The sequence below is a fragment of the Emydura macquarii genome, unplaced genomic scaffold (assembly GCF_026122565.2).
Source record: "Emydura macquarii macquarii isolate MOO-44397 ecotype Brisbane River unplaced genomic scaffold, CSIRO-AGI_Emac_v2 contig_2627, whole genome shotgun sequence".
NCBI classification, from domain to species: Eukaryota; Metazoa; Chordata; order Testudines; family Chelidae; genus Emydura; species Emydura macquarii.
This window is the reverse complement of record NW_027132764.1, coordinates 325,296-338,251: the sequence shown is the minus strand read 5'-3', so window position 1 is coordinate 338,251 and position 12,956 is coordinate 325,296. Positions and strand designations below refer to the sequence as shown.

At 48.4% G+C, this 12,956-nt stretch overlaps 1 protein-coding gene across 1 annotated transcript; it reads right to left on the bottom strand.

The window, feature by feature from the left end:
- Window positions 1-10,425: 10,425 nt before the first annotated feature.
- NUPR1 (nuclear protein 1, transcriptional regulator) lies at window positions 10,426-12,257 on the bottom strand. Its single transcript, XM_067563897.1, has 3 exons — window positions 11,957-12,257; window positions 11,430-11,576; window positions 10,426-11,298 (listed from the first exon to the last, which is right to left on the bottom strand). The coding sequence occupies exons 1-2, from the start codon at window positions 12,057-12,059 to the stop codon at window positions 11,440-11,442; spliced, it is 240 nt and encodes a 79-aa protein (XP_067419998.1). The 5' UTR covers window positions 12,060-12,257; the 3' UTR covers window positions 10,426-11,298; window positions 11,430-11,439.
- Between the last annotated feature and the right edge of the window lie 699 nt (window positions 12,258-12,956).

The window sequence follows — 12,956 nt, the reverse complement described above, 5'->3', positions numbered from 1 at the left end:
AGATGGGTGTGGACGGATGACCCCAGAAAGCTGTTTTTAGAGCAGGGGACCCATGTGTGTCTGGGGGGGAGGGGATGTTTCTGCTGAGTGCTCCTCCACTTGGAGGCCTCGGGGGTGTCTCTGAGGAGGTATATCCCATCCCCCCCCTGGGTCTGCGAGTGTCTGGGCACCAAGCTCTGCACCTCCAAGCAGAGGCACTTCCCCAGTGATCTTACTGAACATGCTGGGGCAGGTGGACGGGGACATGAAGTGCCCTTTGATATGGACAACACCCTCACCTGGTTGGGTGAGACCCACTGGCCGCAGGGTGGAAGCTGTGCTATGAGCTGGTAGTCCTGGGGGGACAGAGTGCTGGTGGGGTTGGGCTATATTGGACGGGGGAGGTGGGGGACTGTGCCATGGAGCAGAGGATGTGGGGGGGGGGGGGCTGTTGAGGGGATGGAACTATCTAGAGGAGGGGTGGGGACTGCCATGGGGCAGGAGATTATGGTGGGGACTCTTGGCTGATTCAGGGAACTGTCTTGGAGAGGGGTGTAGGATGGAGGTGGGGTTAACATACAAAGGGGGTGGAGTTAGGTAATAGGGGAGGGGTTTACCTATGGAAAGGTGATGGGGTAGGGCTTACTGTTGCAGGGCATTCACTATGATCAGTGTAAGTTACCAGTGAGACACGGTACGCCCGATTTGCAGATCAATAAGGTTTAATGTGTAAGGATTTCTCAGTTACTTCAATACAAAACCAAAAATTAACTACAACATATCCATACTCATAGACCCAAGGAATTATGTGTCACTCCAGAGGCTGTTTACAGGAATGGCTGTCTTCAGCGGCCCCATGTGTTGATCAGGCCAGCAGCATCTCCTATGGAATTGGGTGGCGATGAAGCATGCTCCTTTGTCTGGGTGGTGGCTTTTTATACCTTTTTTTTTTTTTTTTTTTTTTTTTTTTTTAAAACACAGCATCCATTCATTCACATATCTTAGATGATGATCTCAAGTCCTTCACTTTCTCTCTCCTTCATTATTAGTAATAACGAATATTCGTGTTCTCACCATGATAAATTGGAGGAAAATAACATCTGATAGTGGGAAAACTTGCCCCTTAACATAAAATGTATAAACTTGTGTCCTTGTTCATCTTTATCTATGTACAACTGCAAACTAACAAACTATTTGCTGTGTTGTGCAACCCCACAGTAGTTATTATGTGCTGTGGTGTGCAAAAACTGAGATACCACAAGATTACTCAGCACTCTGTTAGTCCCTGCCAATTTGTAAAGAGCAGTCAGGCTGCTGAGGCTTAGGCCTCAAACAGTGGGCAAACAATTTGGTCAAGCAACTCAGGCCAAGCTACAACTCCAACAATCCCCTCCTTGGTGACTGTCGTGCTATTAAAACAGGCCACCAGAACGTCTCCTTTGACACATACCTCCAGCATTGGCTCAAGGCACCCCATCAGAGGTCTGAGCATTTATAGCCTTCTTGCTAGCAGGGTACATCACAGAGTGTTGTACCACCCATACTCAGGGATCATTCAAGCTCTTGAGTTGGGCTAAAGACTTTTTTGTCCACCAGAAGAGTTCTACTGCAGCTATAGAGGCAACTTGCAACACACATCATTACAATGGGATGTAGTGCCAAATTTAACATCTCTGTTGCAGTAGGGGACTCTCCCAATAGGGTTTCCCACCAGCTATGGCTTGTGGCAGCCTTTACAGCGTCCAGGACTTTAATTACTTTAACCCCATCATGTCTGATGATCAAATGTAGTTTTCAGTTCCTGAACATGAGTAAGCAGGGTTGTTATTTCCAGGTGTGTTAGCATCTGTTATACCAGATCAGCGTTGACTCCCAATATCACCAGTTGAACTTCTATTATATTAATATCTCTTACAAGCAATTCAAATACAGTTTTTGGTACTGTATACAGTGCATCATACAATTTCAGTATTGGAACATTATTTGTTTAACTCAGGTTTGATATTCTTTTTGTAAATGCCATCAATTACAAGTTGGGTACATTACATGTGTACACAAATACAACTTGGCCCAATATACACAATGTTGGAATTAATATTGTTGTTTGTTAACAAGGCATATTGACAATTCCATATTCCTGACTCTTTTACAAGGGTGATCAAATTTTATCAGTGGTCCTTCACAAATATATCCCAATACAGATCCCAACATAGCTTCCCGTGTACAACTTTGTACATCAATCAGTCGAGTTTTGTTTCCTTCTTTTAGTCCCCATGTCAAATGCTCAGTAAGCCATAGCACTCTGGTCTTAGTATTAATGCCTAGAGGTGCTACTTTATATATTCCGTAATATGAACATCAGACAGTTTTGTTATGTATGCTGTTATTACTTAGGCCTTGACTTTTAATGTAAGCTTTAACATTTTCCACCAATGAATTAAGTCTCATTCTTATTTGGTGGCATCATCCCAAATTATTTTTTTTTTATTTCATTGGGTAAGATTCCACTAAGTCCTTGTCGAACAGTACCTTGGTCTGTTCCTTGAGCCCAGAGTTGTGTTTGTATGCAGCCCAGAGCCTTAGAGGTGGTGTTTATCACTGTTTTTGTAAGATTAAGCAGGCTCAGGCGTGCATTTATATTACTTTTTTCCCAAGATACTAATATGTCTGCAATCAGTGCTTCTCCATACCCTAATGCACAATATATGTGTACTATGGGTTCTGATAAGGCTCCAAGACTTTTGCCCAGGGTGCTTAACTTGTTTGCCAGAACTTCCTCATTAATCACATTCAACACTCCTGCTGATGCTCCTAAGCTTCTTAATAGATCTCCTCCAACACTTTGCTTATTACGTGCAGGTGTGTCAGGATTTCTTGTAATCCAGGGTTTCATCCAGCACAGCCATTCTTTTACTAGGGGATTTACAAATAATGCACAATGGGGGTGCAGGCGAGATATATTAATATTGTGCATGCCCACATGTACTTTCACTAGTTGCATTCTTGGGGTTTCTAGCACTTGTTTATGGTTTGTTTTTTTGAATTACCAAATCTCCAACATTATACTCTGTGGTCTTAGGGGCACAATCACACTTCGATAGGTGCCCAAATACATCATTATACTTGCAAAGGAATGTATCAAAATCCATTGAGGAGAGTATACCTTTAACACAGTAACAGGTGTCTTTCCCTTTGTCAGATAAAATGTTCCTGTATAATAATACCGGAAGAAAGCCTTGTTGTAAATTATATCATAAGATCAATTTTTGACACCACACAAATACATTAGCCTGTTTTTCTCTAGTCAGATTGTGCTGGTGCAACTGAATTAAGTCATGTGGACCAGCTTCCTCCTGAGGGTATTCATTTTGATGACATTTATTGTGCGTTGCCCCTCAAAATTACAAAAAACAATTATATTAAGCTCCAAAGCATCTTCCCCCAGCCACACTGTAAAGGGAAGGGGTACTGTCCCACAGCATTTGTCTAGGGTTGCATCATTAATCCCTTTTACACCAATATAACACCAGAAGTACACAAAGTATAACACTAATAGCAAAAGCAATACACAATGCTTCAAATTCTTCATATTGCGTCCTGGCATAACTTCAAAAGGAGAGTACCCATGGGCTTCTTCGGTTACTTTCAAAGCCATGAGTATCAGGGGCAATTTAATATTCCAATTTCTGCCCTGAGCATTTATCACCTTTTTTATGGCCAATTTCAAAGTTTGCTTTGTATATTCTACTTCTCCCAGACTTTGGGGGTGATATGGTATGTGCCGTCTTTGATCTTTCCAGACACTATATACTTAATCACGGTATGGGCTATCCATAAAATTACTGGGGAAGAAGCAGTTAAATACTGTGATTGCTCCAAAGCCCACATCAATACTAGAATCTCTTTTTCACAGGGGGAAAAGGTAACTTCTGGTCCTTCCAATACTGTTTTTTGACCACAGGGACCCTCCTGGTTTAAGATAGCTATTTTCTTTCAGGGAGTGAGCTAGCTGCAACACAAATGGTTTTGTGTCATCAGGTATGCTAGTGCAGGAGCAGAGGTCACTGCTTGTTTCAGATTTAATAAAGCCTGATCTATCCCCCACTTCCAGGACACACAGTGATCTGAAAAAGAAAACCTATTGTGGCTCTTTTTGGAGCCCTAATAGGATTTTAATCAAGTAGCATATTTGTTTAATTTCTTTTATCCCTTCTACAATATATACTTTTACAACATATTAACTATATAAACTTTTACATAAGATGTAACGGTTTCTTTTGTGCTTACAGAGTTTTTATGTACCCTTATCAAAGTGATAGTTTGATTACTCATAGCCACCTTAAGGCTCAGTGTTTTTAACATTGCTTTTTTTGTGCAGTGTCTTTTAACTTTTTTTCCTGCAGCTCTTAGTGGCTATTTATCCTCCCGCCTCCCCCCCCAAAAAAATCCAGATGTTTTTCTTTACTATTCTGGTTCTGGCTGTCCCTGTCACAACCATGAACATTTCCTCTTGTTTTTAAACAGATATTGAACTTTATAAATTACTGTGGTATCCAAAGGGGTTAAATGCTTCATAACAAAGCCAAGCAACACTAGCTGTCTGTGTTTGGCACAAAGTGTTTATAATTTTTCAACTTTGAATAAAAAATTCAAATGGGCATGTAGTGGAATGAATATCTAATCTAATCTAATCTTTTTAAAGAGCCAATCCATTTTAAACATACAAAATAGGGTTCACAAACCAAAAGTGTTAGTTTAGGTCCTTAAAAGCTTACATAACTACACAAAAATATTTACATTTACAATATATTTAAAAAAACCCACATTTTTTGACATCCCTTGCACTACTCCAATTGTTTTTACACAACTGAACCCAGATTCCATTCCCATCTTGTACATTCAGAGACAGTCAAGTTTCAGTGGAAACCCCTTATTCCTCCTTTTTGTAATTTTGACTAAATTGTCCAGTAGTTAAATGATTCAAATCAGATTGTCTTTCTCTATGGCTGCTGCCTGCAGCAATAATTTACAATCAATTGTTTATAGACAATTCCTTTGGGAAAAGGGCCCATTTTTCTTCAGAATAGCTGTAAAGACTCCTGGACAAAAACATGTAGCCACTACTGACCCCGTATAATTTGTTTAACTATCAGAGTTCCACCCAATGTGACTGTAGCGAGTTATACATATATTGACTTTACTGGATGTTATTAAACCAAGAATTCTCTTTTTATAACACTTTTAACATTTTCACAACTCCCAACTGTTTAATTCCCTTCAACCTCTGTAGCATTAATTTCTACAAAAGTTACTTTTAACTCTTCTCCTTTCCTTTAAATCACTTACTTTTGCATTCAGTTTCCTATATCTTAGCTTCATTATATAATTATTTGCTGCCATAGCTTTTAACGTTTCACAAACGTTTTGTGGTCTTAAACCCTCCATTCTCTCACTAAGAGTGCTGCTGTGTTTATCAGCCACTGTTTTCACAGTTTTACCGAATTGATTCTTAGGCGTTTTATTCATTTCTTAAGATGGTGCATTTTGCTTGTAAAACTTGAGCCACCAAGTACAATCTTTGCAACACAGCTGCCTTAGTCCATACTTTGTAAAAAACTTTTTACATAGGTGTCCAAAGTTCCCTCCATTAAAGTTTTAGAAAAACAAAAATGCGAAGGGGGGAGGGGAGAGTGAGGTGGAAAGCAACCGATTAACCCTGTGAGATCATTTTAAAGTGTAGGCTAACAACAGCAACATTCCTCAGCATCCCAACTGGGGCTTTAACCCTTAGCTTTCAAAACAAAAAGCACACACAAAAGGAAAAAAATGGTGGGGAGGGGGAGGAAGAGATTCAGTCAGCAACAGCAAATCTGGAAGTGGGGCTCTGTGGGCCAGAGCATCTGGAACCCCCCCCCCCCAATTCTGGCTTCGGAAGGAGAGTAGGAGTTGCTGCCACATCCACCGGAGTGAGACCGGGAGTGCCAGCTACTATCCTTGCCAGCCATCCCATTTCCTCTGCTTCTGACTTCAAATCCTTCTAATCTTTGCCAGTGATTTCCCTTTACAGTGACCGTAGCAGGTATTAAGTGTCATCAATCAAAGATATAGTGGCACCAGTATCTACAAGCATATGCTGTCTGAACGTCCCTTGTTCAAAATCTACCCAGCCAGTCGGTCATCCCCAGGTGTCAGGTGTCAAAGGTTCTGCAATTATCGGGGGACTTTGGGACACCCAGCTTCTCTATGCCTCCAGGTCTTTGTCCTGTGGAGCTGGGGGCAGTTTGCCCTTGTCAGCATATCACTCAGGAGCATGAGACTCCTCCTCCTGGCAAATCAATTCAGCCAAATGTTCATTTGACTTGCCAACAATATGAGTTTTAGGGGCATATAAGAGGGCTTGATTTCACAACACCCAATATAGTAGATCAACTCCACAGCCACACCCTTGACCATGCCCTCAACCTCTGTGAACCCCTTGAGGACTACATCACCCTTCTTTTTCCCTGGATTCTGGAAGGTGATTTGGGCAGACACATCTCCCTTCTGTGTGGCTCTTTTCCCTTTTTTGCGTGTCAGGGAATGCTTGGCTTTTCTAACAAATGAGCTTGCCTAGCCCTAGTCAACATTGCCTCCCACGTCATGCCCTGTAAAGTCAGGGTGCCCAAAGCCACTTTGACTCGGGGACGTAGCCCATCTGGGCAAGAAAAGCTGTATCCAGCAGACAACTGTCTCTTGAAAAGGCAACATAATTTGAATAAGTTAACTTGGGGATCACAACCAACTGGGCCAGCCAGGCAGTTACATTCTCGGAGGTAATACCGCCTAAAGGCTTTTTTTTTCTTAATGCCTGTACTTGCTCCAGTTTTAACACCTGATTTTACTATGGTGGTAATATCAACAGCCTCCTGTTCCTCCACCTCCTTTTGCTTCCCCTTGATAAGTGGGGCCATACATGCTGGCTTGTTTTTTTTTAAGTTGTCTCACCAACAAAGAAGCAAAGGGGGAAGGGTGCCAGAAGCTTCTATCTGACCAAGTGCAGTTCCAAACCTGTGTACTTTCCAGCTGCCTATCATCCTCATAATCATAATAAGTGGGGTACAAATTAAAATAATTTCTTCCTCTCCTCCCAAAACAGCAGCAATGATTCCCGAAGTGTCAGCAAGCCACTGTGTACACTGGAAAATCTTTTGCCGACAGACCACATGGCCCTATGTGGCCCCCACTCTTACAAGAATCCCCTTTTTTCTCCTCCATGATTACTCAAATGGCAACCTGGGCCTTTTTGCATTTTGTTTCCCAGATATGAGGAAATATCTTGCCACTGCATCACTTAACCTGTGTTAAGACGTGTGCTATGGCAGACTCATGATGCGTCTTCCAGTACAGTGTCTGACCTTGGCTCTTGATCAATTGCGTATGCAGCTTGCTTGTTTTGGTAAGCTTTCTTACTTCCTCATTTAACTGCTTGCATGCCATAAGGAGCTCATGTAAAGCAGCCAGGTGCTTTTTCTTACCATTTGACATTGGCCTCATTTCCACATATTGATCCCACTGGAACATGAAGTCTATATATGCCATTTTACCTGTAAATGCTCCAGATGACCATGGGCTTTTTCCTGGGTCATCTATAAAAGCTTCCATATCTGAGATTGGTTCTAACCTAAGGAGGCAGGGGGATGTCAGTTCTCGGTCACCTGCTTCACTCATTCCTGCAGAGGTCATAAAATCCTCCTCCCAAAGCCCACTTATGCTTCGCAGAGAACTTTTCAAGTAGGTTGTGAACCTTTCGAAACATAGTGAGAGAAATCCTTCATGGTTTGCCTCAAAGACTGTCTCTCACGCACCTGATCTGGCCCACCCAAGGACACCGCATGATACACCTGATTTGCAGATCAATAAGGTTTAATGTGCAAGGACTTCTTAGTTAGTTAGTTCAATACAAAGCCAAAAATTAACTATGACATAGCCATACTCACTAGACCCAAGGAGTTATGTGTTCATGTACAGGAACGGCTGTCTTCAGGAGCCCCACATGATGATCAGGCCAGCAGCATCTCCTGTGGAATCAGGTGGCGATGAAGTGTGCTCCCTGGCCTGGGTGATCACTTATTTGCTCTGTTGTGCAACCCCACACTAGTTATGTGCTGTGGTGTGCAGAAACTGAGCTAAAACAAAGGTTACTCAGCATGGTCTTGGTCTCTGCCAATTTGTGAAGAGCAGTCTGGCTGCTGAGGCTTAGGGCTCAAACAGTGGGCAAGCAATTTGGTCAAGTAACTCAGGCCAAGCTCGGCCTCCAACACTTATCTGCCAAAGGAGTGGTGCTGAATGGGGGAGGGGCTTAGTGGCAGGGTGGAGCATGGCTCTCCCACGGAGAAGGGGCTGAGATGTATAGGGTTGTGGTGGCACATTTGATGCCCGTAGGACACTGTGGGTAGCTAAGGGATGGCCTTGGGGCTGGGGGTGGGGGGTCTCCCAAGACTGGCCCCCTGTCCTTCGTCCCCCAGGGTAGCTGTGTGACCTCATCCTGGTGTTCTGCAACCCCAGGGGGCAGGCACTTTGCTGCTGGACCCTTGACATCGGAGGCTCAGTGGGAGCCAGGGCGACAAGCTGCATATCTACCTCAGTAAGGCTGACACGGCTGTGATGCTGGCTGGATTGGGGGAGGGGGGCATTTATTATATTATTTAACATCAATATGTCAAAATCATAATAATTCATATGAGATATCCCATGTCAGATACCATTAGAAAGGCTGTAATGTGCTAAGTAAGATGATAATGTTTATGTTCATGTGTTATAGGTGTAATGGAAGTTATGGATATGTTTGTATCTATATTTCAATTTGTACTGTGTTTCTGGGTGACACCCCAGACAGGATGGCTGCAGCACTAGCCTGCTTAATGGCCCATTAAGGAAATTCACAGGTACAATGGGCCCAGGGGGAGAAGCCAGGGATATACCTGATGAGCCACCAGACTTACTCATGTGACTCTGGACTCCATCTTATTCCTGTAAGTTTCTACAAGCAACATGGCAAAGGCCAAAGGACATAAAAGGCAGCTGCACCACATCCAGTTTGTCATCAGTCAGTCTTCACCTACCTCTGGCTCAACTCATCTACAACTCAACTGAACTTAAGCTGTGAAACAAAGGACTAAGACCCATCCAGGTACTGTATGTACACGAGAGGAATTATACAAACCTGCAAACTCCACATTTCTACTGGAAACGTGATGTATATGGACTTTCCAATCATTTGTATGTATGTGATTGCTTTGATTATTTAACACTTCTTATAGTTTCTTTCTTTTTATAATAAACCTTCCCCCTGGCTGCACTTGCCATCCCTGGGCTGTATGTCCTCTCAGCCGCGACCATCCCCCCCTCCTTGGCTGCTCACTGTCCCTGGGCCTTATGCCCCCTCAGCTGTGACCTCCCCAGCCCGGGTGCCTGCTGTCCTCACCCTCCCCCCCCAGAAAGAGACACTTCCCCCCCAGCCGCCTCCACCCCACGCCCCACAGTCACCATCTCTGATCCCCCGTCTGCCCCCAGGACCAAGCCGATGCTGTCAAAGAAACAGAAGCGGCAGCTGCGGGGAGCACGTGCTGGGTGTGACATTGGAGCAAAAGGGGGGGGTTGTCTCAGAGGGATCAGGGGCAGTGGAGGGATTGTGGAGGAGGGGACCTCTGGGGGGGGATGGTGAGTAATGGAGTGTTCCCAGGGCATTGTGGGTAATCCCCCCACCCTCCCCAATCTGCCCACCAGATGTCAAGCAGAATCCCCCCAGTGCGACTGACTGCCCCAGTGCATGCTGGGATACAGACCCCTACCCCATGGCTCCCTCACTGCCAGCTACCCCCAGTGCCTTGGGCGGGACAGGATCCCCTCCTCCGATTGGACAGTTCTGCTCACTCAGTCCCTGATTGGCTGGCATGATGCAATCCCAAGTGATGTCATTTGTGGCTGGATGTGCTGCCCCCAATTGGGTGACATGTCTCAGGTCTGTACCCCCTCGTCTCTCATTGGCCAATTCTGCTTGCACCAGGGAGGTGCCATTAATGATTGGACAGCACCACACACACACCTGTGCTGGTCTGTCTCTGATTGGATGGCTCTGCCAGCTCCTGGGAGGTGCTGCCAGTGATTGGATGACTTCAGACCCCTGTGAGGCTCTGACTGGTAGGTACAGCCAGCAGCAGCTACCACAGTACACTGGAGGGAGAGCCCCCCAGCTATCCCTCCCCCCCATTGGTGCCTTCAGGGTGTCACTGACACCTGCCTGGTGGGCGGGCGGGGCTTGGCAGTGCATTTCTCAATCACGGAACCCCTCCCTCAAGGAGGGGGAAGTCTATGGTGCCCCTCCCCACTTCCGTCCTCTCCATGTTCAATAAGCTGTGAGCCCCCACACAGGGAACTGCACCCCTCAGCCGCAAGGCATGCTGGGAGTTCTGTCAAGGCCCCTTCCCCCCAGTGAGTTGAGTGGTGGGTACAGCGCTGTGTGGGCAGGGGCGGGCGGAACATAACTGCCCTGATGAGCAAATGTCAGACCCACCAATGGGCTGTGGCCAAGCCGGGTGGCAGGGAGAGATGTCTGCATGGTGCCCTCGGCGTGAAGGCCAAGATGGCCACCCTGTCCTGGGCAGCAAGTGACATCATCTGTGCCAACCCCCCTTCACAGCTCACCCCAGCCCCTCCTGCCTCTGCTCCCACCCCCTCCTCAGTGTCAGAGCGGGGGGCTCCAGGGCTCCCCAGCAGCAGCTGTAGCATTAAATTATCCAGTGTGATAAAAGACTTGTCCCCATCATTTCTGGGGCCCCCCAGAGGGCTCAGTTGTTGGGGTCCATGGAGGGGCAGGAGCAAGTACTCCCATTCCTTGGGGGACCATCCCCCACAAGGCTCTATCTGCACCAATTTCCCCTCCTCCCCCCACACAAACCCCCCCATGAGCCAGCAACACATTCAGTCTCTTTATTAAAAGGGGGCTTACAGCTGGATTCAGTGCCCCCCCAGTTCCACCCTCACCCCACAATTCATCCCATTCTTTCCTTGCTGGCAACTGCAGCCAGCTCATCCCCCCGCCCCCCAAAAGATCCCCCCGAGCGGGACCCACGCACGGTGCCCGGCCATTGCGTTTGCTTGGGGGCCCCTCGACCTTCCTGCACCAGGGGGGTCTCAAGTGAGGCTCATGCTCTCCCTCCCAGCCAGGCGTCAGAGTCAGCCATCTTGGCAGGGGGCGTCCGTCCGTCTGTCTGTCCGGTGTCTGTGTCCGCGTGACATTGCCGTGAATCCGGAACCAGGTTTACTTAGCGAGGCTCAGAGCTGGGCGGGTGAGATAAGGACATGAAGAGGGAGGCTCCAAGGGATATCATGGCCCCCCTATTGCCTCTGCCTCCCCCGACACCCATGGGCAATCTTCCCCTCCCCCGCTCAGCCCCTGGGGCGGCTCTTACCAGTGGTGGCTCACTCTTGGCTGCGCCGGTGCTCGGAACGCTGCAGTTTCAGGGCAATTTTGCGCTCATGGCCGGCGGGGTTGGGCCGGTTTGTGTTCTCCGCGGCCTCCCGCTTGGAGCGACCCTTGCGGCTACACCCGCCTGGCACTGGGGGGAGAAGAAAGGGGGTGAGATGTAGTGGCAAGAACACCCTGTTGCACCCTTCTCCCACCCCCTGCCTTTCCCACATCCCACCCTGGTGTGGAACAGGGGGCAGAGGAGGCTGTGACTCACCCTGCATCCTGCCTCCCCCCGGTTGGATTTACAACAGGGAAACCCAACTTCTGCCCCATCCAGCCCCATGGAGAAGGGACTCAATGGGGGGGGTCAGAGTGCGGGAGAAGACAGGCCTAGGTCAGGGTTGAAGGGCACCAGCAGAAATGGGGGGGCAGGCCTGGACTAGCAGGGGGCTGCGGGTCAGGATTGAGGGGCACCGGCAGGGCTGGGGGGCAGGGCTGGGCCATGGGTTGGGAGCAAGGGGCACTCACTGCTGTATCGCTCAGTCAGGCTGTAATAATCGTATCGGTCGAAATACTCCCCCTCAAAGGGGGTGGGGACCAGCTTATCAGCTTCAAGCAGGGCCCCAGCCATGGGATGGATCGATCGATCAGTCCGTCCGTCCGTCCGTCCGTCCGTCTGCTCTGGGGCTGGTCTGTGCCTGTGGTCCTTGTGCAGGGATTGCGTCCGTCTGTTTGCCTGTCCGTCCGCGGTTGTTTTGGAACCTGCTCTGGGCCTCCCTTTTATCGCTACCCCAGGCCGGATTGCATCATCCCTCCACCCCCCCCACCACTGGAGGAGGGTGCAGAGCACGTGATCCACCCACCAGCAAAACAAGGGTGACCTCACAGCTCAACCTCCCCCACCCCTGCCGATGCCCCACACTCCCGACCCGCAGCCCCCTGCCCCGCTGGTGCACCACACTCCCGACCCACAGCCCCCTGGTGCCCCGCACTCCTGACCCGCAGCCCTCTGCCCCGCAGTCTCCTGCCCCGCTGGTGCCCCACACTCTCGACCTGCAGCCCCCTGCCCCCCTGGTGCCCCCACTCCCAATCTGCAGCCCCCTGCTACCCTGCACTCTTGACCCGCAGTTCCCTGGTGCCCTGCTGGTGCCCCGCACTTCCGACCCGCAGGCCCCTGCCCTGCTGGTGCCTCGCACTCCTGACCCGCAGGTTCCCTGTACGCCCGACCCGCAGCTGGGGGAATGTGTTTAGGGCACTCATCAGTGTGGGACTCTGCCCCCCTGACCCGCCCATGCTGTGCTGTGACTCTCCCTAGCATAGGCCGGCGCCGGGGGTCCGGACGCAGCGAGCAGGCGGCATCTAGGTCAGCGACGTTGTTATTGTTCCCACTACTGCGCCCCAGAGCCAGACGCCCTGCCCAGCCTGAAGCCAGTCTCGAGCAGACTGGGAGGGACAGGAAATCCCCCCCTATCTCTGGATCTCGCGGTTCCCGTAGCTGCTGCCAGGCACGTGAGAGGGGAACCCCCGC